General features: G+C 46.4%; 1 protein-coding gene across 1 annotated transcript in view; it reads right to left on the reverse strand.

Moving 5' to 3' along the window:
- Window positions 1-21,243, reverse strand: part of ncam2 (neural cell adhesion molecule 2) — a 361,641-nt gene that overhangs the window by 216,192 nt on the left and 124,206 nt on the right. Inside the window, exon 10 of the mRNA XM_041211359.1 lies at window positions 4,575-4,748. Coding sequence (XP_041067293.1) covers window positions 4,575-4,748 — 174 coding nt within the window. The remainder of the gene's footprint in view (window positions 1-4,574; window positions 4,749-21,243) is intronic.

A 21,243-nucleotide genomic window follows, 5' to 3' on the forward strand; every position in this document is an offset into this window, starting at 1 on the left:
ATTTCTATTTGTGGGACGTTGCACAGCTCAAACTGCCTATCACATTTCCTGCTTTCAGTAGTGACTACATTGGCTATAGTACTTCAGGAGGTACGGTCCTTATTCTGAGCACTTTGGAGTCCGAGATTGGTACCCAATGACATTTATTTGGCGTTCATAGAATCACAGAATCAAAGAATGAAAGAGCACAGAATATGAATATTTGACCCAACCTGTCTGTGTCGTTTCTTTGGACGAATTATCAAATTCTCAAACTGGACTCGGTCTTTCAATATTTATCCTTTTGAAAGTCACTACTGTAACTTGCAATCTGCTTCCACCGCTCTTTTAGGCATCAGATTCCAGAACATAATGACTTGCTACACAAAAAAAAACTTCTCATTTTGTCTCTGATTCTTTTGCCAATCACCTTCAACCTGTATCCCCTGGTTACCAACCATCCATTTTAAAAATTCATTCACGGGATGTAGGCTTCACTGGCTAGGCCAGCATTTATTGCCCATCCCTAGGTGCCCTTGAGAAGCTGGTGATGAGTCATTTCCTTGAACTGCTGCAGTCCACATGGTGTAGGTACACCCACAGTGCTGTTAGGGAGGGAGTTCCTGGATTTTGACCCAGTGACAGTGAAGGAACGGCGATATATTTCCAAGTCAGGATGGTGAGTGGCTTGGAGGGGAACTTCCAGGTGGTGGTGTTCCCATGTTCCTGCTGCCCTTGTCCTTCTAGATGGTATCGGGTTGAGGGTTTGCCACTAAAATCAGTTTTTCCTTTGTTACTTTGTCAGAAACCCTCATATTTTGAACATTTCTATAAAATCTCCCCTTAACCTTCTCTTCCCTAAGGAGAACAACCCCACTTGACTGAAGTCCCACATTCCTACTGCCATTCTAGTTGATCTCTTCCTCACCCTCTCCAAAGCCTTGACATCCTTCCTACTTGTGGTGCCCTTACTTACAATATTCCAACTGAGACCTAACTCATGTTTCATACTCCACAGGCTGGATTGTACACTTTCCCACCAGTGGATCTGAAGGCTGGGAGGGGCACGTAAAATCTAGTGGGCATCGTAACTGCCCACCTACCTATCAGCCCATGCCCCCGTTGCAATTAAATGGGGCATGGGGGCGTTGCCTGCCCTTGTACCTATTGAGGCCCACCTCATGCAGCAAGTCCAACAGCTTTAGTTACGCGAGGTGGTGTCAGGCAAGGAGAGTGGGAACTTCCTTTGAGGCATTCCCCCTGGCAATTGGTCACCCACTCCACCCCCTCCCAACTTTCACCCTCGCACACCCTGGCCTCTCGAATCTGGGCGCCCCCACTTCTATCACCCGACCTTGACCCCCCCTGCCAGGGCCTGCCAGACCTACCTGGTCCCTCCTCAGATAGTAGGTCTGCCAATAATCTCATCATTGGCTACTGGTACTGGTGGCGCTACAAAGCTACCGGCCATTGGATTGACTATTAGCTCTCTAAGGCAGGACTTCCTCTCTCTTGCGCTCTCTCTCTCTCTCTCAAGAGAGGGGGTTGGAAGCCCAATCTCCAAACAATTAATGCTGCTCCCAGTGTTAAATGGCTACAGGGTAGCCATCAGGATTGTGGGTGGGCACCCCCTGATACTGGGGACACCGAGGCTACGACAGCCAGATAAATCCAGCTCTATATCTGTTTATAAAGATCACCTATGCCCTGTTAACAGCCTCCTCAATTTGTCCTGTTACCTTCAAAGATTTATGTGCATACACCCCCAGGTCTCAATGTTTCTGCAATTGTATATATTTCCTCTCCTTTCTTGCAATCAAAATGCATAATTTGTACTCCTCTGCATTAAATTGTAGTTGCAATGTATCTGCCCATTTCACCTGTCTGCTTCCATCCTCCTGTTACTATCCTCCTCACTCTTTACTGCCCCCTTCTGAGTTTCATGTCATTCCCCGCATTTGTTTGGACAGTGTACAAAATAAAAACTTCTTCTCTGATAGTCATTGCTTTCCTCACTTCCACTCTACAGTGACTGTCTTATGGTCCTAGTTTTAAACACTTTTCCATATATAAGCCTATACCCTTCAAAATTTGTAGGGTGAATCCTCATTTGACCTTATTACAGCCTTGATTCAAACATGGACAAAAGAGCTAAACTCCAGAGGTGAGGTGAGAGTGACTGCAAGGCAGCATTTGACCAAGTGTGGCATCAAGGAGCCCTAGCAAAACTGGAGTCAATGGGAATAGGGGGGGAAACTCTCCACTGGTTAGAGTCATACGTAGCAAAATGGTTGTGGTTGTTGGAGGTCAGTTATCTCAGCTCCAGAACATCGCTGTAGGAGTTCCTCAGGGTAGTGTCCTCAGCCCAACCATCTTCAGCTGCTTCATCAATGATCTTCCTTCCATCATAAGGTCAGAAGTGGGGATGCTCATTGATGATTATATAATGTTCAGCACCATTCGTGGCTCCTCAGATACTGAAATATTCTGTGTCCAAAAGCAGGAAGCCCTGGACAATATTCAGGATGGGCTGACAAGTGGCAAGTAACATTTGCACCACACAAGAGCTAAGCAATGACCATCTTCAAGAAGAATCTAACCACTGCCCCTTGGCATTCAGTGGCATTACCATCGCTGAACCCAGCATCAACATCCTGGGGGTTACCTTTGACCAGGAACTGAACTGGACTGGCCATAGAAATACTGTGGCTACAAGAGCAGGTCAGAGACTGGGACTCCCACAATGAGTAACTCATCCCCTGACTCTCAAAGTCCGCCCAGCACCTGCAAGGCTCAAGTCAGGAGAGTGATGGAATACTTTCCACTTGCCTGGATGTGTGCAGCTCCCACAACACTCAAGAAGCTGGACACCATTCAGGACAAAGCAGTTCACTTGATTGGCACCACATCCACAAACATTCACTCCTTCCACCACTGACACACTTTGGTAGGTTCAACTGAAGCATTCAGAAGGGAATTAGACTATGATCTGAAAAGGAAGAATGTGCAGGGTTATAGGGAAAAGGTGGGTGAATGCACTAGGTGAATTGGTCATTCAGAGAGCTGGTACAACACAATGGGTCAAATGGCCACATTTTGTGCTGTAATAATTGTGATCCTGTGATTTGTATCAAGTTGCAAATGTCTGCCATGAATGGTGTGGCTTTTTCTCGGCTTCAAGGCTCCTGCACAAACCAATTGCTCCCAGGCATGGATGGAGTAGTAAACATTCCTATTGGAATACAACATCACTTGGAGAATGAGCAGAGGCCAGTCAGAGTGGGTGAAACTGCAGGAAGAGGGAGGAGAAGGAGGTGGAAAGCTCTCAGCAGGAGGCCATATCTGCAAAGGGTGTTCAAGGAGCATTCCTTCTACCTGAACCTCAGCGAGGAACAGTGTGTGAGATATCTGTGCTTCAGGAAGCACTGATCACAGCTCCCTGTTATCTGCCATGTGCTGAAAGGATAGAGGCACAAGGATAAAGGAAAGGAGAAGTAAGAGCTACATGTTTTCTCTATCTGCATCTTGTAAATCAGAAGATAATGTGGGATGAGAAGGGAGTGAGATGTGAAAAGCAGGATTAGGAAGGAGAATATTGCCATCTTCAATGGCTTCTGCCCCACCGTTGGCTATGGCCTCAGCAATGAGCATCTCAGTAATGCCGAGCACCATCTTCTCCATGCAGGTAAGAATTTGCAGCTGTCCGACACCACTTAGCATCTGACCCTTTGGTTGTGCATCAACTTGTTCTGGGAGAGGGAAGAATGTCAGTGAGTGGTGCAATGTGTCTGCCATGATTGAGCAGCTATCAGTTTGTGCAATTTGTGGGATATGGGAATGTGGCCTGTAGCAGTGCTATGAATGTTAGCTATGAGTCCTGAATGATAGGGATTGGTGATAGATGAGTGATGGGGGTGTGGTGATTTGAGCTGTGTGTGTGGCTGGTGGTGCAGTTGTTGGGATGTTGCATGTGAAGGTCCATTCACTGACCTTGACTAATCGTGTTGAGTTCATTAAACTTCTTGCGATACTGCATCAGATTCTCAGGACTTGGTTTCCGGCTCCACAGCTATATGATCTGACTGTCTTTTGAACGTGTAACTGAGGTCCTCCTGGCCCCCTACGGACACAGGACATCCTTCTTCCTTTCCATTACCTTAACCTAGACCCCCAGTGCAGCATCTGAAAACACTGAAGCCAGCTCTCTCCTACATTGTGTAATTCTTTACATGCTTCCCAGGTCAGATTCATTGCCTGTATGACTACCAGAAGCCTCTACAGCCACAATTCACCTCTCCTTTAAGAGATGCAGGCTAGCTTTAGCTGCTGCTAGCAGGTGACGATTTTGGGATCCCCTACTGATGTGTGCATCAATGGTTAATGCCGGCTGCCTACAGGAATAGTTCAAATGAGCAGACCACACAAAGTTGGCATGGGTTACTTAACATCGTGATCCCCAAGCCAATTTTCAGGCCTATCTAATTTAGCACCCCCAATGTTCCTTCCTGAGCTTTTCGCCCTCTATTTCACTCTCACACCATCCTCTTTCTATTTCACACTTACACCATCCTGCACACAGGACTTCACTCACTTACTTTGACTCCCATTGGAATTCACAGTTTTCCAGTCTCCCGAGTCTGCCTCGTTGACCTCCACTTGGTAATGATGAATTGGGACACCGCCGTGGGAATCAGGCTTGGTAAAGGAGATTCTTGCAATAGTCTGCGATACAGCGAGGACTCTCAAACCATATGGGCGGGAGGGGACAGCTGCAAAGAAAGGAGACACAACGTTATTCAACAGGAACTTGGATGGGAAAGCTCCCAGGAATCAATTTTTTTTCAATCTCTGCAGTGTCTCCCATCATGACTACATTTTGTCCATTGTCTTGGGAAACCTCTTGGCTGTTAATTGGCTCAGCAGCAGCAAAGGTGTCAAATTGTCAGCTATGGCTCAGTGGGTGGAGCTCTTACTTCCGAGTCAGCGGGTTCTTGGTTCAAGACCCACTTCACACCTACAGGCGCGAAACCCAGACTGGCGTTTCAGTAAATTCCGCATCGCTGGTGTGGTCTAGTAATAATGTCACTGGACTTGTAATCCCTAACTCAGGCCAATGTTCTGGGTGGGGAGGGGGGCGGGGGGTGTGCGGGGCATAGGTTCAAATCCTACCGCAGTTGCTGGTGGAATTCCAATTCGATTAATTAATAAATCGGGGGAAAAGCTTTTAGCTCAGCAGACGGTCACATGCCCGGCCCGCTCGAGCGTGAAACGATGCGCGTTGGCGAGTGCCGAGCATGCCGACGTCAATGCGCAGTCACGCGATAGTTCGGTCGGCAGGCGCGTGCCGGAGTCGGCAGTGAGCCCGCCAACAATTAAAACGCCCGTGAAGGCCATTAAATAATCGATTAACTTAAATTTTTGGCTACCCGCCCGACCTAACTGTTGGCCGGCAGGTGAAAAGGCCCAGCAGCCTTTGCATTTTTTTTTGGAAACCTCATCCAAAAGCAAATAAAAACAAAATAAAAGTCTTAACATGTAATTCATAACACGGTCCGTGCTCATGTGACAGAGTCACACGAGGGGGTATGTTTCATTACATTTTTCAAATCTTTATCTTTTTTTTAATAACACTTCAGTCCGCACTCGCCCCCCCCCCCACCCCCCACCCTCCCCATCCCCCACCCCCCCCCCCCCATTCCCCCCCCAAACGCACAAGCAGCACTAAACGCTGCCTCTCGCATTTCACGCTGGGCAGGCCTTAATTGGCCAACCAGCATGAAGTCGCAGTCCAGCTCCGAATGCGGGCGGCAGTCAGCTTCCCGACAGCACCCATCCCCCCCTGCCCCTCACCGCCGAGCCTGCCCTACACGGGTTAAATTCTGCCCCTGGAATTGAAAGCTTGTCTCAGTAAGTTGGCCATGGATTGTCATAAAAACACTTATTTGGTTCACTAGTTCCCTTTCGGGAAGGAAGCTTGCAGTCCTTATCTGCTCTGGCCTAACTCTGACACACAGCAGTATGGTTGACTCTTAACTGCCCTCTGAAATGGCTTAGCAAGCCACTCAGTTGGTCCAAACTGCTACTACCAGTGGTTCAGCAAGGCAGGTCACCCCCCACTGTCTCAAGAGCAACTAGGGATGGACTACATAAGTTGGCCTTACCAGTGATGCCAAATCCCATCAAAGAGTATATTTAAAAAAACTAGAGGTCCCATCTGCACTGTTAGAGGGGAGCGACAGATCACATGGCACTAATTGATATGTGCAAGGGGTGTCTCCTGATGAACATTTAACCCTCAACAAGCACCACTAAAAATAGTTTAGTCCTTTATCTCATTACCATATGTGGGATCTTGCTGTGCACCTATTGGCTAATGAAAGCACCTATAAAACTACGATGCAAAAGTCATTCTTTAGCTGTGAAATATTTCTGTGCAGGCTGGCAATGTGAAAGGTCCTTATAAGAGTGCACCTTCTTCCTTCAACTTATTGACTCATGAATTCCATATATAATTCCACTAACTGAATGAGTATTTGTGAAGGCTGTAAGATACTGAACTGACACACCTGTACATGTTGCAGCCTTACAAAATGTAATTCTATTCCCTTTACTACACCATCTGCAATAACTTGCATTTATCCAGCTTCTTTTATGCAGGCGAATGTCCCAAGGCATTTTGCAGAAGCGTTATCAAACAAAAGTGAATGCCAAACCAAAGAAGGAAATATGAAGAGGGATTACTAAAATGCTTTGAGTACAGATCTATACTTATGCCTTCTTGTTACTGATTCATAAATGAGCCTTTAACAAATTGCTCTCTCAAATCATAGAATGATGTAACACAATCATTCAGCCTATTATGTCGATGCTGGCTCTTTGAGTTACCCAATTAGTCCTTCTCTTTCCATGCAACTGTTTTCTGCTGCAAGTATTTATCCAAGTCCATCATTGGAAGTTGCTATTGAATCTTCTTTGACCATCTTTTCTGGGAGTGCAATCCTGATCATAACAAATCCTTTCAGAATTCTCAAGATCCCTATTAGATTGCCCTTCACCTCTTCTGCACTGATATTCTTGCACAATGCTCCTTTTTCTCTTTACTGTTCTAATCTAACTGTTATGGAGATCTTTAAATAACATGTTTTATGTGGGTGCCAGGCTGTACTTGCAAAGCAGATTGAAAAAAGGATTCATAGTGTGTGGGAATAGATTGTGAAGCATGTGTAGAATGGGCTTGAAATACAATGCTTTTAAAATGACTTCTCCATTTATACTCCACGTTGACCTTCAGCAGTAATTGATGTCGCTGATTTCATTATGATTTCATTACACTCCTTTTCTCACTTTTTTCCCTGAAAGCATGTTATAAGGACACAAATATCAATTCCCCTATCAGCCAGACTGCACTGATAGTTTTGGTTGATTGGAGTCCACTATCCAAAAAAGGCTTCCATGCTCATTGCCTCTGTGACATGTCCTGTGGACTATCTCTAAATCTGTGCTGCTCTGTAATTGACTGTGAACGTGTCTCACTGCTGGAATCAAAGCAGAGATCTGCTGGCTCCTCCTTGTCACAAAACACCAATTTCATGGTCATTCTCAAAATCTGAACACTTAATAATTTTTCTGTGCATAAACAGGGTCCAACAACATACAGTGCGAAGAGGAGGGGGATTACAGCCACACTATTTTGTGCTGTGCCCACTAACCTACTGGGGAAAATGTCCTGGTGCCACTGCACCTGGAGTCCTTTTTGAGAACTTACACTGGAAAATCCAAATTTCCAATGTTAGCAGGCGAGAAATATTTTGAGAATCAGTGCATTTAGGCAAACCTATTCCTCTGGAATACTTAGTCTTGGGTTTGAGATCCTGGTCCTCAAATACTCTTTTCCTCAGTCAGCCGATGGCTGAGCTGGCACATTGGAGGCGATGATGAATTTTGTCACTTATGTCTGTCTTCATCGAGAGGTGGCTCCCAAGAGGTGGGCCATGTGGATCAAGTGTCAGTACAGGAACATTGGGGAATGATGATCATTGTATCATATTGTTTAGATTAGCTATGGAAAAGGACAAGGAACACGCTAGAGATAATTAATTTGAGGAAGGACAATTTCAGTGCCGTGAGAATGGATCTGGTCCAGGTAAATTGGAATCAAAGTTGCCAATGAATTCTGTATTGGAACAACGGTCTGCCTTTAAAGAGGAGATTGTTTGATACTGTCGAGTTACGTTCCCATGAGGGTGAAAGGTCGGGAAGCAAAGGACTCCCTCGATGACACAAGAGATAGAGGGTTGGATGAAGCAGAAGAAGCATGCATATGATAGATGTCATGTTGATGGTACAAGTCAGAATCAGGCTCAATATAGAAAGTTCAGAAGGGAAGTGAGAAAGGAAATAAGAAAGGCAAAGAGAGCATATGAAAAGTACTGACAGCTAAAATAAAAGGAAATGCAAAAGTCTACTATAGACATTTAAATAGTAAGAGGAGAGAAAGAGGAGGGGTGGGGCAGATTAGGGGTTCACACGTGAAGACAGAGTGCACTAAATGAATACTTTGTACCAAGGAGAAGATGCTCTCCAAGTCATTGTGAGAAAGAAGATGGGTCGAGGCATTGGAAGGACTAAAAATTGATAAAGAGTGGGTATTTGAAAAACTGGATAAATCACCAAGAGCAGATCAGATGCACTGAGGGAAGTAGGGGAAGAAATTCCGAGACACTGTCCATAATCCTCCAATCCTCCTGAGATACAGGAGTAGTGTTAGATGACTGAAGAGTTGTAGATGTTATACCTTTGTTCAAAAAAGGCTGTAAGGATAAACCCAAAAATTACTGGGCAGTCAATTTTATCTCAGTAGGAACAGAGACGCCTGGGCGGGTATATGCACACAAGTTACTGAAGGTAGCAGGGCAGGCTGAGAAAGTTGTTAAAAAGGCATCAGGAATCCTAGATTCATAAATAGAAGAATAGAGTACAAAAGCAAGAAATATATAATGAACATATACAGAAGATTGGTTTGGCCTCAACCTTTTCTTAAATTTATACGTTTATGTCGCAGGTAAGGCCAGCATTTGTTGCCCTTGAACTAAGCAACTTGCAGGGCTATTTCAGAGGGCAGTTAAGAGTCAATCATGTGGCTGAGGTCTGGAGTCAAATGTAGACCAGACAAGGTAAAGATGATAGATTTCCTTTCCTAAAGGACATTTGCAAACCACATTTGTTTTTACAACAATTGATTCATGGTCACTGTAGAAACATGCACTGGGAGGCTTCTTAGTCAAACAAAGCAAACTTTATTTACCCAAGGGCTTTCATGGCTGCCTGTATCCAGCCAGCCCCTTGTACAGCCATGTTTTCCTAGGAAACCCCTCCCTCGAATTTATTCCCCACACTAGCCAAACATTGGGTGAACAAATCACACAACCCCCTATTCACTGGAACTGGGCTTAGAGTGACAATCATCACAGTCACCACTGCTGAAACTAGCTTTGTATTTCAGATTTATTAGTTGAAGTTCAATTCCACCAGCTGTGGTGGTGGGATTTGAACCCATGCCCCCAAAGCATTAGCCTGGGTTTCCTGGAGTGACATTACTACCATCACCACCTGGAGTATTATGCCCAGTTCTGAACACCACACTTCAGACAGGAAGTGAAGGCTCTAGAGAAGGTGCAAAAAAAGATTCACAAGAATGGTTCCAGGGAAGAGGGACTTCAATTACATGGATAAATTGAAGAAGCTGGAGCCATTCTCTTTGGAGAAGAGAAGATTGAGATGAGAGTTGATAGAGGTGATTTGATTTGATCAAAATCGTGAGGCGTCTGGACGGATTAGATTGAGATAAATTGCTCTAATTGGCAGAAAAGTCTAGGAAGGACACCAATAAGAGGTGAATGGCAAAAGAACCAACGGCAACATAAGGAAAAATCTTTTTACACAGCATGTGGTTAGGATCTGAAGTGTACTGCCTGAGAGTGTAGTGCAGGCAGATTCAATCATGACTTTAAAAAGGGAATTCGGTAAGCACGTGAAGAGAAAATATTTGCTGGACTATGGGGAATGAGCTGTAAAGTGGGACTGGCTGATTTGCTTTTTGCAAACGGCCTGCACAATAGACCGAATGGCCTTCTTCCGTGCTGTAACCATTCTATGATTCCATGATTCAGTGGTTTTCAGCTCTTGACCCTCCGCAGCAGGCAGGATCATGTCATAATACAGTCACGCCCTCATCACCTGGTCCATGAGCCAGATGAATATAACGTCAAGTGAATATGTGAGATTCCAGTGCATGGATCAACAGGTTCTCACACTTGTCATCAAAGCTAATTTAGACTACTTGTGTCCGGGCAATTCATCCATGCTTTTTGATGGTGTATCAAGTGCATAAGTATGCACAACATGAACCTTTAGCTATTTTACATGCACTCCGGAGAACACACTGAGGCTTTTTTTTTAAAGCAAGTTTGCTTTGAACCAGATGAAATAACTGCATGGTTTGGGGGGGGGGAGGCGGTGGTGGTGGGGGTGGGGGTGCATCAGCACTGAGGAATTCTAAAGGCATTTTACTTTGTGGTGTGATTTTTTTTATTTCGAATTAGTCACATTCTGCACGAATTTGAAATGTTAGATTTCCTGTTAGAAAAGTCATGCCATGGGCTGGTCAGTGGCTAATAACCTCGCTGCAATATACAGTACGTGGGGAATAAAATGGAGCTCTCCACTCTGATCTGCTGCTATATGTTAGTCCCATGCAGCAGGAAGGTTTATTGGCTCCTACAATCCACTGCCTCCATCCCTCTCCCTGACAAACTTTTGAAGCCTGAGCCAGACTGTTTGCAACGGTGGTGTTGTATTTGGCCTCAAGACGCCACATTTTTTTGCTCATCGCTAAGATGCCTATTTCCACTTTTGTAGTATCACCCCGCTCAGTCCCTGCCTCAATCCATCTACTGCTGACATTCTCATCCTTTGTTCTGTATAAGACTTGACTGTTCCAATGCTATACTTTTTACCCTCCAAAAACTTGGCCTCAGCCAAAATTCTGCTGCCTAAATCTTACATCGCAACAAGTCCCATCGTAACTGTGCTCACTGACTTTTAATTTTAAAATCCTCATGCTTGATTGAAAATTTCTCCATGGCAACACCCCTCCCTTACTCTGTAATCTCCTCCATCCCCACAACCCTCATTTCATTTTTGCCTCTTGAGCTGCCCCAATTTCAATCACTCCACCACTGGTGTCTGTGCCTTCAACTGCCAAGGCTTTAAGCTCTGGGATTCCATCCTTAAACCTCACCGCCTCCTTTAAGACACTCCTTAAAACCTACCTCTTTCACGAAGCTTTTTTTTTATTACTTGTCCTACAATCTCCACCACCTTCTCAAGGGCAATTAGGGACGGGCAATAAATGCTGGCTTAGCCAGTTACACCCACATCGCGTAAATGAATTTTAAAAAATCCTCATTTTCTCTTATCGTTTGGGGTCTTTTGTTTGATAACACTCATATGAAGCATTGTGGGACATTTTACTACATTAAAGATGCTATTAAAATGAAATGTGTCCTTATTGTTGTTGTTGAGAGAAGGGGTGTCACCCACGTGCACTGGGATGTTAGTGTCCTACTGGCTTTCAACTGAATTCAGAGCTATAGTTCTGGCCTGGAGTGGGGATCAAACTCTGAACTTTTTAGAAGATAGTTAGAGAAGGGGCATTCATGTGACAGCTTATCGAACTATTTAACAGCCTGCAAATCTTTCCACTGTCACAGACTTATAGAAGGCAGCAGCATTGAAGGAGGCTACTCATCACATTGTGTCTGCACTGATTTTTTTTGGTAGAACAATCTAACTGGTCCATATTCTTCGCTCTTTCCCCATAACCCTACAAATTCTTTTCCCTCAAGCACTTATCCAATTCCCTTTTGTGAATTACTATTAATGCCACCATTGCAGGCAGCATGTTCCAGATCATAACAACGCGTTGCATAAAAAAAGTTACATCATGCCACATCTGTTTCCTTTGATAATCACTTTAAATCTGTGTCCTCTGGTTCATTTCCCTTCTGCCACTAGAAAGAGTTACTCATTATTTACTCTAACGAAACCATTCATGGTTTTGAAGGCCTCAAACAAACATCCTCTTACCCTTCCCAAACAAATACAAAAATAAAAATACCTGGAAAAACTCAGCAGGTCTGACAGCATCTGTGGAGAGGAACACAGTTAACGTTTCGAGTCTGTATGACTCTTCAACAGAACTAAGGAAAAATAGAAGAGAGGTGAAATATAAGTTGGTTTAAGGAGGGTGGGATAAGTAGAGTTGGATAGAGGGCCAGTGATAGGTGGAGATTGCCAAAAGATGTCATAGACAAAAGGACAAAGAGGTGTTGACATGTAAGGTGTCCTCTTACCTTTCTCTGCTCTAAGGAGAACAACCCCAGCTTCTCCAGTCTCTCCAGATAACTGAAGTTCCTTCATCCCGGGCACTATTTTAATACATTTCTTCTGCACTAATTCATGCTAGCCTCCAAGTACAAAGTTGCAACAACTGGATATACCACCGCATTTGTACTGCTTGATCATGGCTGAATGGCAGGGATATGTTGTTCAGCGGAGTTTGGTGGGGAGTGGGGTTGGGGGTGTGTGTGTTACATACATTGCTTGAAGGGCGAAAAATAAAATGTTATATCCTGAGGAACAGGAAGGGGACAGCTTGAATCTGCTATTAGAGGAAGCTAGTCTGATAAGCCTCAAGAATTGCAAGCACAAAATTGGCATCAGACACCAGCTGTGTATTGGACATTAGCGCCTCAGATGCCACTCCATGCTGTGCCATTTCAAATATCTGTTTTCAAAGGCAATTTAAATTGTGCTGGAGGTATTGATGTCAATTTAAACTGTGCTCAAGGTATTGATGTCATGTTGAGTACTTGAATCAGTGCAGTCACAGGGTTCTGATATTGCTTCATGAAGAAAGTTTGAGGATGTTGGGGTTTTATTTGTAAATAGAGGCATATTCAAGATAAACTAAATATATAAGAACATAAGAAATAAGAGCAGGAGTAGGCCACTTAGCTCTTTGAGCCAGTTCAGCCAATCAGTAGGATCATGCCTGATCTTTTACTCAACTCCACTTTTCCCATATCCCTTAGTTCCCTTAGTATCCAAAAAATATGTTGATCTCAGTCTTGAAAATACTTCATGACAGAGCACGTATAACTCAATGGGGTAAAGAATTCCAAAGACTCGCAACCTTGAAGATATTTCTCCAAAATGGAGTCCAAAACGGCTGACCCCATATTCTAAGACAGTGACTCTGTATTCCAGACTCTCCAGCCAGGGCAAGCATTTTCTCAACATCGGCCAAACTTTAGAATTGTATGGCTTTCAATTCGATCATGCCTCATTCGTTTAAATTCCAGGGAATATAGGCCACCTCACAGGACAAATCCTGCATCCTAGGAACCAGTCTAGTGAACAAGTGTTGCACTCCCTCAGGAGTATAATTTTTAAGGGGTTGCAGGAACAGAGAGATCTGAGATTGTGTGCACGCAGGGCAGAATCATCCCAGATTTGCATTACATGCGGTAGAGGGCATGGAAAAAAGTTATTTTATCCACTGGCTGCAATGGCGGGTTTCTGCGCCTTATCACCCCATTCCCAGCGCGTCCCACCTCATTAATAATGCATGCATGGGTAACGCAGCCCATCACTGGCAAGGCGGCTTCTGATTTGCTCAGCCCGCCACCACCTCGGCCTTCAATAATCCGGGCACCATATTTAAAGGGTGCCCTGCACAGAGCTAGCACTCTCGAAGGGGTCAAAAGCTGCTAGAAAGCCATGGCTGCCAAAGGGAGGAAACAAGCTTCCCCCAAATTTAGTGACGCCTACTGGGTGCAGCGGAGGCCCGCTGTGAAATCCTCTATCCCCACTCTGGGCAAAGACCAGCAAGCAAGCAATCAACCTAACATGGGAGGATGGCAGGTCATGGCAGTGGTGGTCAGCGCCAACGCCCTGCAATAGAGGACAGCCACCCAGTGCCAAACGAGGATGAATGATCTCCTCCGTTCGGCCAGAGTAAGTCACTCTTCTCATCACTCTCAACTCACACATTCACAAACCCATCACACATCCACAGGGATCTCACTCAGTACCAGTCCAAGGGACGTCACCATTCACTCTCTCAAACACACTGTTATCTGCCCTGCAGATCGTGTTCTCAGCCTGTCCTTGGCACTACTCACCATCCACACAGTCAGGCATCCTTATCATCTGGCTTGGCAGGCAGCCTGCTTACACTCTCTCCATCTGTATTCATGTAGGACAAGCTGGCACACATCAACAGGGAGAGGTCGCAGACTGCTGGAGGGGTGCCCGATATCAAGGTCCTCACAGACTTTGGAAATAGAGTCACCCAGCTGGCCGGAGATGATCTGGACCGTTCCTGTGTTGACAGTGAGGTCAGTGGTGCTAAAGCAAGCGAGGATCCAGCAGTGCAACATCCATCAGACAACCACGCTGTGAGTGAGGTCCCTTGTTCCGCAATCCCCTGCCCTGCACTAATTATCTCTCCTTGCTTTCGCAGGCACATCAGGGAAGCAGACGAGGGGGTCCATGAGCCAGGTCCTTGACTCAAGCCCCGAAGACACCTCAGAATCTGATGACAGCCTCATTGAAGACCCATCACTGTGCTCACCCACAGCTTCCAGCAGCACAGAGACACACACCTCGGTGGGATTTAGTTCTAGAGTAGCCTCTGTGTCAAAATCTGGTGAGCAAATCGCACTGTCTGATCCACAGCAGGCAGCGGCAAGGTCTTCCCAGGTTTCCTCCACTCAGAGGACTGCTGGAGGCCAGAAATCTACTGAGTTCGAGTCAGATGACGAGCCTCTGGACTCGGTCATACCTCAGTTGCTGGAGCTGCAAAGGCAAGCTGAGGAACATCGGGAAAGGATGTCTACTGCCCCCTCAGATTGTAAGGCGCGATCGAGGAGCTCGTCTGCCTTCACTCTGAGGTGATAGTGCGGGCATGCCAATGCACTGAGGTAAACACTGGTAGGATGGCATCCACCATGGAGACCTTGGTCCAGGACATCGATCCTACATTGTTGCATGGGCTGAACTCCATTACTGACACCATAGTCGGCCTCCAACAGTGTCAACATGAGTGGGGTGCCGGCAGCTCGTTCTCACTCCAGCTTCCCCTTCTCCTCAAGGAGTCAGCCAGAGGGCCATGGGCACCCATGCGGGAGGAGGACCTGCAGCTCAACACCCTGGGGACATCCACCCAGGTGACTCCGGGAATTTCCAGCCAATCCACACTCCCTCTTCCTGTAACCCCCGCAGCTCCAACTCAGCAGGCCGAGGAGGATGCAGCTGACCCACAGCAAGGCACCCAAAGCAGGCCGGGGCCCTCCAGGTCTCAGCCCTCTAGAGGATGTTCACCAAGGTTATCACAGACAGGGCGTATCTGTCAGCAGGCTGCCTCCATCTCCATAGTGGGTGTTGGGGGAGCACCAAGACATAGCGGCAGGATTAGGAAGGTTAAGAAGATGTAGTTTCACAGCCTGGGCATGAGTGTTAGTCACTTGTACATATTGTTCACTATTGTCAATAAACTCCCAAGAATGTCTCCCTGCCTATGGCTGCTTGTTCTGATGAACAGTGTTCATGTCACTCAGATGTGAAACCTGGTTCCTGTACAAAATAAAGAGAGGTGTATCGGTCCAGGGCCTCTTCCCTGTGCAGTATGTAACCTTCGGATAAAGTGATGGCCCGGCTTGATACTGGCTGGATACATTAGTGATGCCTGCACCTTGATGGTGCTTGTCATTGCTGCCAGAATGTCGCGGGCAGGTGTCACAGGTTTCCATCATTCTCTTCGTGTGCTCTCAGCACCTTTGAGGTGTGACTGACCCTCTATTTCTTTTGCATCTGTGACCGGTGATGGTGTACTCCTGATGGGCCAGGTGCTGAAGGCTGACAAAGGATCAGGTGCATTTAAGGTTTTATTGCTGCATCTCCATGATATGACCCTGATTGCAGAGCGCAAGCGAGCTATCCTCGGCCAGACAGGAGTCAGACACTCACAGAGACCATGTGAAGATCAATGTAGTGTCCTCACTGCATGTCATCATCACCCTCCATGAGTCTTGTGGCTATGAGGGCCTCCTGAGCGCGCCTGCCTTGTCTGTCCAGTGCGATCGCCTCATCGCCGGCATCCTTGCCTTCTAGGACCTCATCATCATCATCCCCTTCAACGTCCTCCTCATCAGAGGACTCAGCCAGGTCCTCCCCTTGTTGCAGCATCAGGTTGTGTAGCGTACAGCAAGCTACGATGATAAGCAACACACTCTGGGGTCTGTACTGCAGCGCTATGCCGAACCTGTCGAGGCACCGAACCCTCATTTCCAAAATGCCTATCATTTGCTCCACCAGAGTCTGGGTCGCAGCATGAAGCCTCGTTATACCATCGCTCTGCTGCAGTCTGAGGCCGCTGCACGGGTGTCATCGGCCACGTCCTCCGTGGGTAGCCCTTGTCCCCGAGGAGCCAACCCTGCAGCCTCTGTGGACCCTGGAAGATGTCAGGGATCTGAGACCTGCTCAGGATGTAGGAGTCGTGGGCGCTCCCTGGGAGTTGTGCGCAGACTTGTAGGATGTGTTTGTGGTGGTTGTCCACCAGCTGAACATTCAGCGAGTGGAAGCCCTTGTGGTTGACATAATTGGCTGCTTGTTGCCATGGAGATCAAAGCGTCATGCGAGTGCAGTCGATGGCAACCTACACCTGTAGAAAACTAGAGATCTGTGCAAAGCCCAGCGCTCTTGCTTCCTCGCTTTCCTGATCCCTGGTGAATAGCACAAAGTTCTGTGCCTTTGCAAAGATGGTGCCCATAACCTCCTGGATACTGGTGCACAGAGACTAGCGAGATCCTGCACAGGTCACTTTGGAGCCCTGGAAAGAGCCACTGGCATAAAAATTGTGTGCCATAGTCAATCTCATGGCCACTGACAGTGGATGCCCTCCATGTCCCCATGGGCCAAATCCTGCTGTGGGTGGCATATGTGACCGACCAGTTCCCTAGACACGCACAGTCTTCGGCGACACTGGTTCTCAGTCAGCTGCAGGGATGACAAGAGCTGTCTATAGACCCTGGGCCTAGCGAAGTGCCCACGAGCGATGGCTCTCTGTGGATCTTCAGCTGCGTGTGCAACAGGCCCTGCCACCCCTTCATCTGCTAAGCCTCTGCTGCTCTCCTCTTCTTCTTCTTCTCTGCTCCCTGTAAGTCATGAGGCAGACCGTTAAATCACCAGGCTCCATGATCCTGACGTTCTCCCCCTGCAGCATCAAGGAGAGAGATGCACGGGTTAGCATATGTGTCCCAAGAACCTCTCTTGGTTAAGCCTGAAGGCCCCTTCACGCAGAGTGCTGGCCATCACTTTGATGGCCAATGCATAGTGAACTCATTGGCTGCCTGAAACCCCACCCACCTCTGATCCACCCACTTGACCGATTGGCTGCAGCTTTGGCCTTTGGACTGCATGCTGTGCTCTCAGCTCAGGCGCAGGCATTCTCCTAACCTGCACTGCAAGGCCTCGCTGTTAGCTTGAACCATGAGGGATACGGGCCCAAACCTTAATAAAGACATTGTAAGGGGCTGTGAGCACCTCCACCAACGACTGCACCATGGCCGCCTTTCGCAAGGGGAATCTACAACTTGATAAAGGGAAAATACTGCGGCTGCTGGACACCTGAAACAAAAAGAGAAGATGCTGGAAAATCTCAGCAGGTCTGACAGAACCTGTGGAGAGAGAAACAGAGTTGATGTTTTGAGTTTGTATGACTCTTCTTCAGAGCTACGTTTTTTCCAGGATTTTCTGTTTCTGATTCTACAACTTGCCCAGTCGGCCAGTTGTTCTGCTGCCCTCTAAAACGCACTCCGCGCCCGAGGGCTGGAAAGTTCTGGAGCATTTGTTGGCACTTTCATGCTTTTGCATTGCTTCATGGGGCAGAAGAGCTTCAGAGGCACAACTCCAAGCGGGTCAACGGAGCTGTGGGAGAATGTTCACTTTTGGCAAGCTTTCCAAGTGAGTGCCCCCTTCCCTCACCCTCACCCTACGTCCCTGGCATGTGCTTGAATACTTCCTTCAGCCTGTGATGCTTTGCTTCCCCCAACACCCTCCCCCCACCCCAGCCTAACCTGTACTGGAGCCCTTGTCCCCGGCACCGCACTGAAAGCCAGCCGGGAAAAAGCCACTTGCCTGTGCCCCCGACGATTACGCGGCACCTCTTCCTTGATGTCCTACAGGCGATGCTTGTCAGCGTTGCGCGAGGTTGTGTGCACTCACCTCCGAGTCCCCCTCAAAGTTCGGCTCGCCAGGTGCACGGCTTTTAAAGGCCATCGGGAAGCCAACGTGGGCGGTATGTTTGAGGTGGGGGCACGATTCCGGTGAGCAGAGCTTATGATGAGACGCTAAAGTATTGAAATTAGGATCCTGATGTGGGGCAGCAAGAATTGCGGCCTGCCTTTGACAGGTACAGCGGACGACAGCAAACTGGTTTCATGATGGCGTGAAACCAATTTTTGGCTTTCTTGCCATATCATTCACCCCGCCGCACTCTGCCCTCCACCAATGAGACTGGACGCTTCCGTCCACAGTCTTTGAACGTTTTAGAACAAGTTGAGGAGGTTGCTTAAAAACTATCTGCCAAATCCATGGCTTTGCAAACAGGCAAAGAGAACAGGAAGCTGTGCTGCAAGTCACGGGATCCTTTTTTTTTTAGTGTTGGAATTGTTGTTACTTTATCTTGGGAATAAATTTTTGATTAGGCAATGTAATTTGTTCTTTTGATGAGATACTTAAGCCTCATTGCACGGGTGTGAACACCATTCTGTGCATCATTTTACTCGCGACTGAGAGTTAGATGAGATCAGTCAAAATGAACGAGGCTTGTTAGACTTAGGTGACCATGTAATAAACCTGAACATGCTCAAGTTCCTCAGCATTTGCAAATTCTGAGGAAAACTTTCAGGCTGTTTTAAATAGTTGAAAAGTGGACCTGGCAGATGGGTTCTGTTCAAAGGAGAGTACTGGCTCGATATGAACACTGTTAAAGGTGTTATTCTGAATCCTACCCAAAAAATAGACACCAGGGAAGCTGTGATGTGGCAAAAGAGATAAGCTACCAAACTATCAATCAGCTTTCACTACCAACTGAGTCCTGATCCCGGATCTGACCCAGAGAATCATTAAGATCGAAATGTCTTGCTATATGTCTTGTTAAATCTCAGTGTTTTATTGCTATGATTCACTTGAGACTAATTAGGAAATAATGAGTTGCGATTCTTTACTCTCTCTCACAGCCAAAGGTACAAATCAGCAGGTATCAGAGAAGTGTTATTATGTGCATTTTTAAAAGTAAAAAGCTGATTTTAACAGCACATGGGAAATGTTTGGGAAGTGTGTAGGCCCATGACAGGCATGCAAGCAGAAGTAGGACCTGGAGTGGAATATGCTGGCAAACAAAATGTAGCACTGGGATTTTGGAGCTGGGCTACAGAGCATCAGAGCTGAGAAGGTGAGCGGTGCTCACTGGTGGCAGCCATGACTTAGTGGGTATTACTTTTGCCTTTAACTCAGAAGATTGAGGGTTTAAGTCCTGCTTCAGAGACAAAATCCAGACTGACGCCTCACTGTAATCGGAGGTATCATCCTTGAAATTAAATTTTAAATGAAGGCCCTGTCTACCCCATCAGGTGGATGAATAAGATCCATGATGCTTTTTTGAAGAAGGACAAGGGAGCTCCCCCGCAGTGTCCTGGTCAAGATTTATCTCTTAATCAACATCACTAAAACAGACTACCTGATCACTAACTCATTGATGGAGCTCCCTGTGTGCAAATTGGCTACAACATTTCCTGCATTACAACTGTGAGCAAATTTCATTGGTTGCAATGCATTTTGGGGCGTCCTGAGGTGATGAAAGTTGCTATAAAAATGAATGCATTTCTTTATTTCATAGTTTCTTTCATAGATTTTTTTTATTTTAATGATTAACTCCCAGGAAACAGAGGCGAACACCAAGGATGTTTCAAAAGATTTTAAAAAATGATTTTCCATCTCAAGTTGAAGAGGTCAACTGTTTTTTTCTCACATACAAGAGTGGAAGTTGGGGGGTGGGGTGCAGAAATGAAGCGAGAAGGTGTGATGAGGGCAGAGGTAGGCACCAGGTTAAAGAATAGGAGGCAAAGACAGTGTACTAAATGTAGCTTTAAGGAATGTAGTGACTTATTGGACTGTGTAGTATCATGTGACAGTATGAACGAATCAGCTCAAAGCGTGGGGAACCCTAGGGGTGGAGTTTTGTGTCTTGTTGTGGATCTTGATGGAAGCATGTAACTGCTGCTGAAGCCCTGTAAATAAAGTTTCCTGTTTCTTATGAGAAACCTGTTTGGAAAATCAAGTCTATAACAGGCAACTAGAGTGAAAGTGGGAAGAGGGGAAGGATTGAAGGATGAGTGCAAGGAAGCGTCAGACAGAAGACAAGGGGAACACAAACACAAACTCTGGGAAGAGTCGGGGAGAGGGATGTTGACAAAAGAAGCATCATATTTTAAGGGATCAGATATAAAGTGGGGGAAAAGGTTTTCCATTTGTCTAGTCCCGCAGAGTCAGAGATCTGGCAGCAATGGACATTGAGCAGATAAGAACACAAGAACACAAGAAATAGGAGCAAAAGTAGGCCACATGGCCCATACAGCCTATCCCATCATTTAACGTCCTCCCCATATCCCTTAATTCCATGAGAGGACAAAAATCTGTCGGTTCTAGCCTTAAATATATTTAACAATGGAGCATCCACAACCCTCTGGGGTAGAGAATTCTAAAGATTCACAACCCTTTGAGTGACAAAATCTCTCCTCATCTCAGTCCTAAATAATCAGCCCCTTATCCTGAGACCGTAACCCCCGCGTTTGATTCCCCAACCGGAGGAAACACTCTCTCAGGTTCTTGCATGTTCCAGTGAGATCACCTCTCATTCTTCTAAACTCCTTAGAATATGGACCCAATTTACTCAGCCTCTCATCATAGATCCACCCCCTGATCTCAGGGAACCATTTAGTGAGCAAGGCTGACAGAAGTGGAACAGAAAGTCTGGGAAAACACCAAATGGGGAAGGGTGAGGACAGGGCAGATGGGGATAGTGCAAGATGGTGAGACAAGGTAAGTAACAAGAGGATTGAGAGAAGAACAAATGGAGGC

The sequence above is a fragment of the Carcharodon carcharias genome, chromosome 18 (assembly GCF_017639515.1).
Source record: "Carcharodon carcharias isolate sCarCar2 chromosome 18, sCarCar2.pri, whole genome shotgun sequence".
In the NCBI taxonomy this organism is placed as follows: Eukaryota; Metazoa; Chordata; class Chondrichthyes; order Lamniformes; family Lamnidae; genus Carcharodon; species Carcharodon carcharias.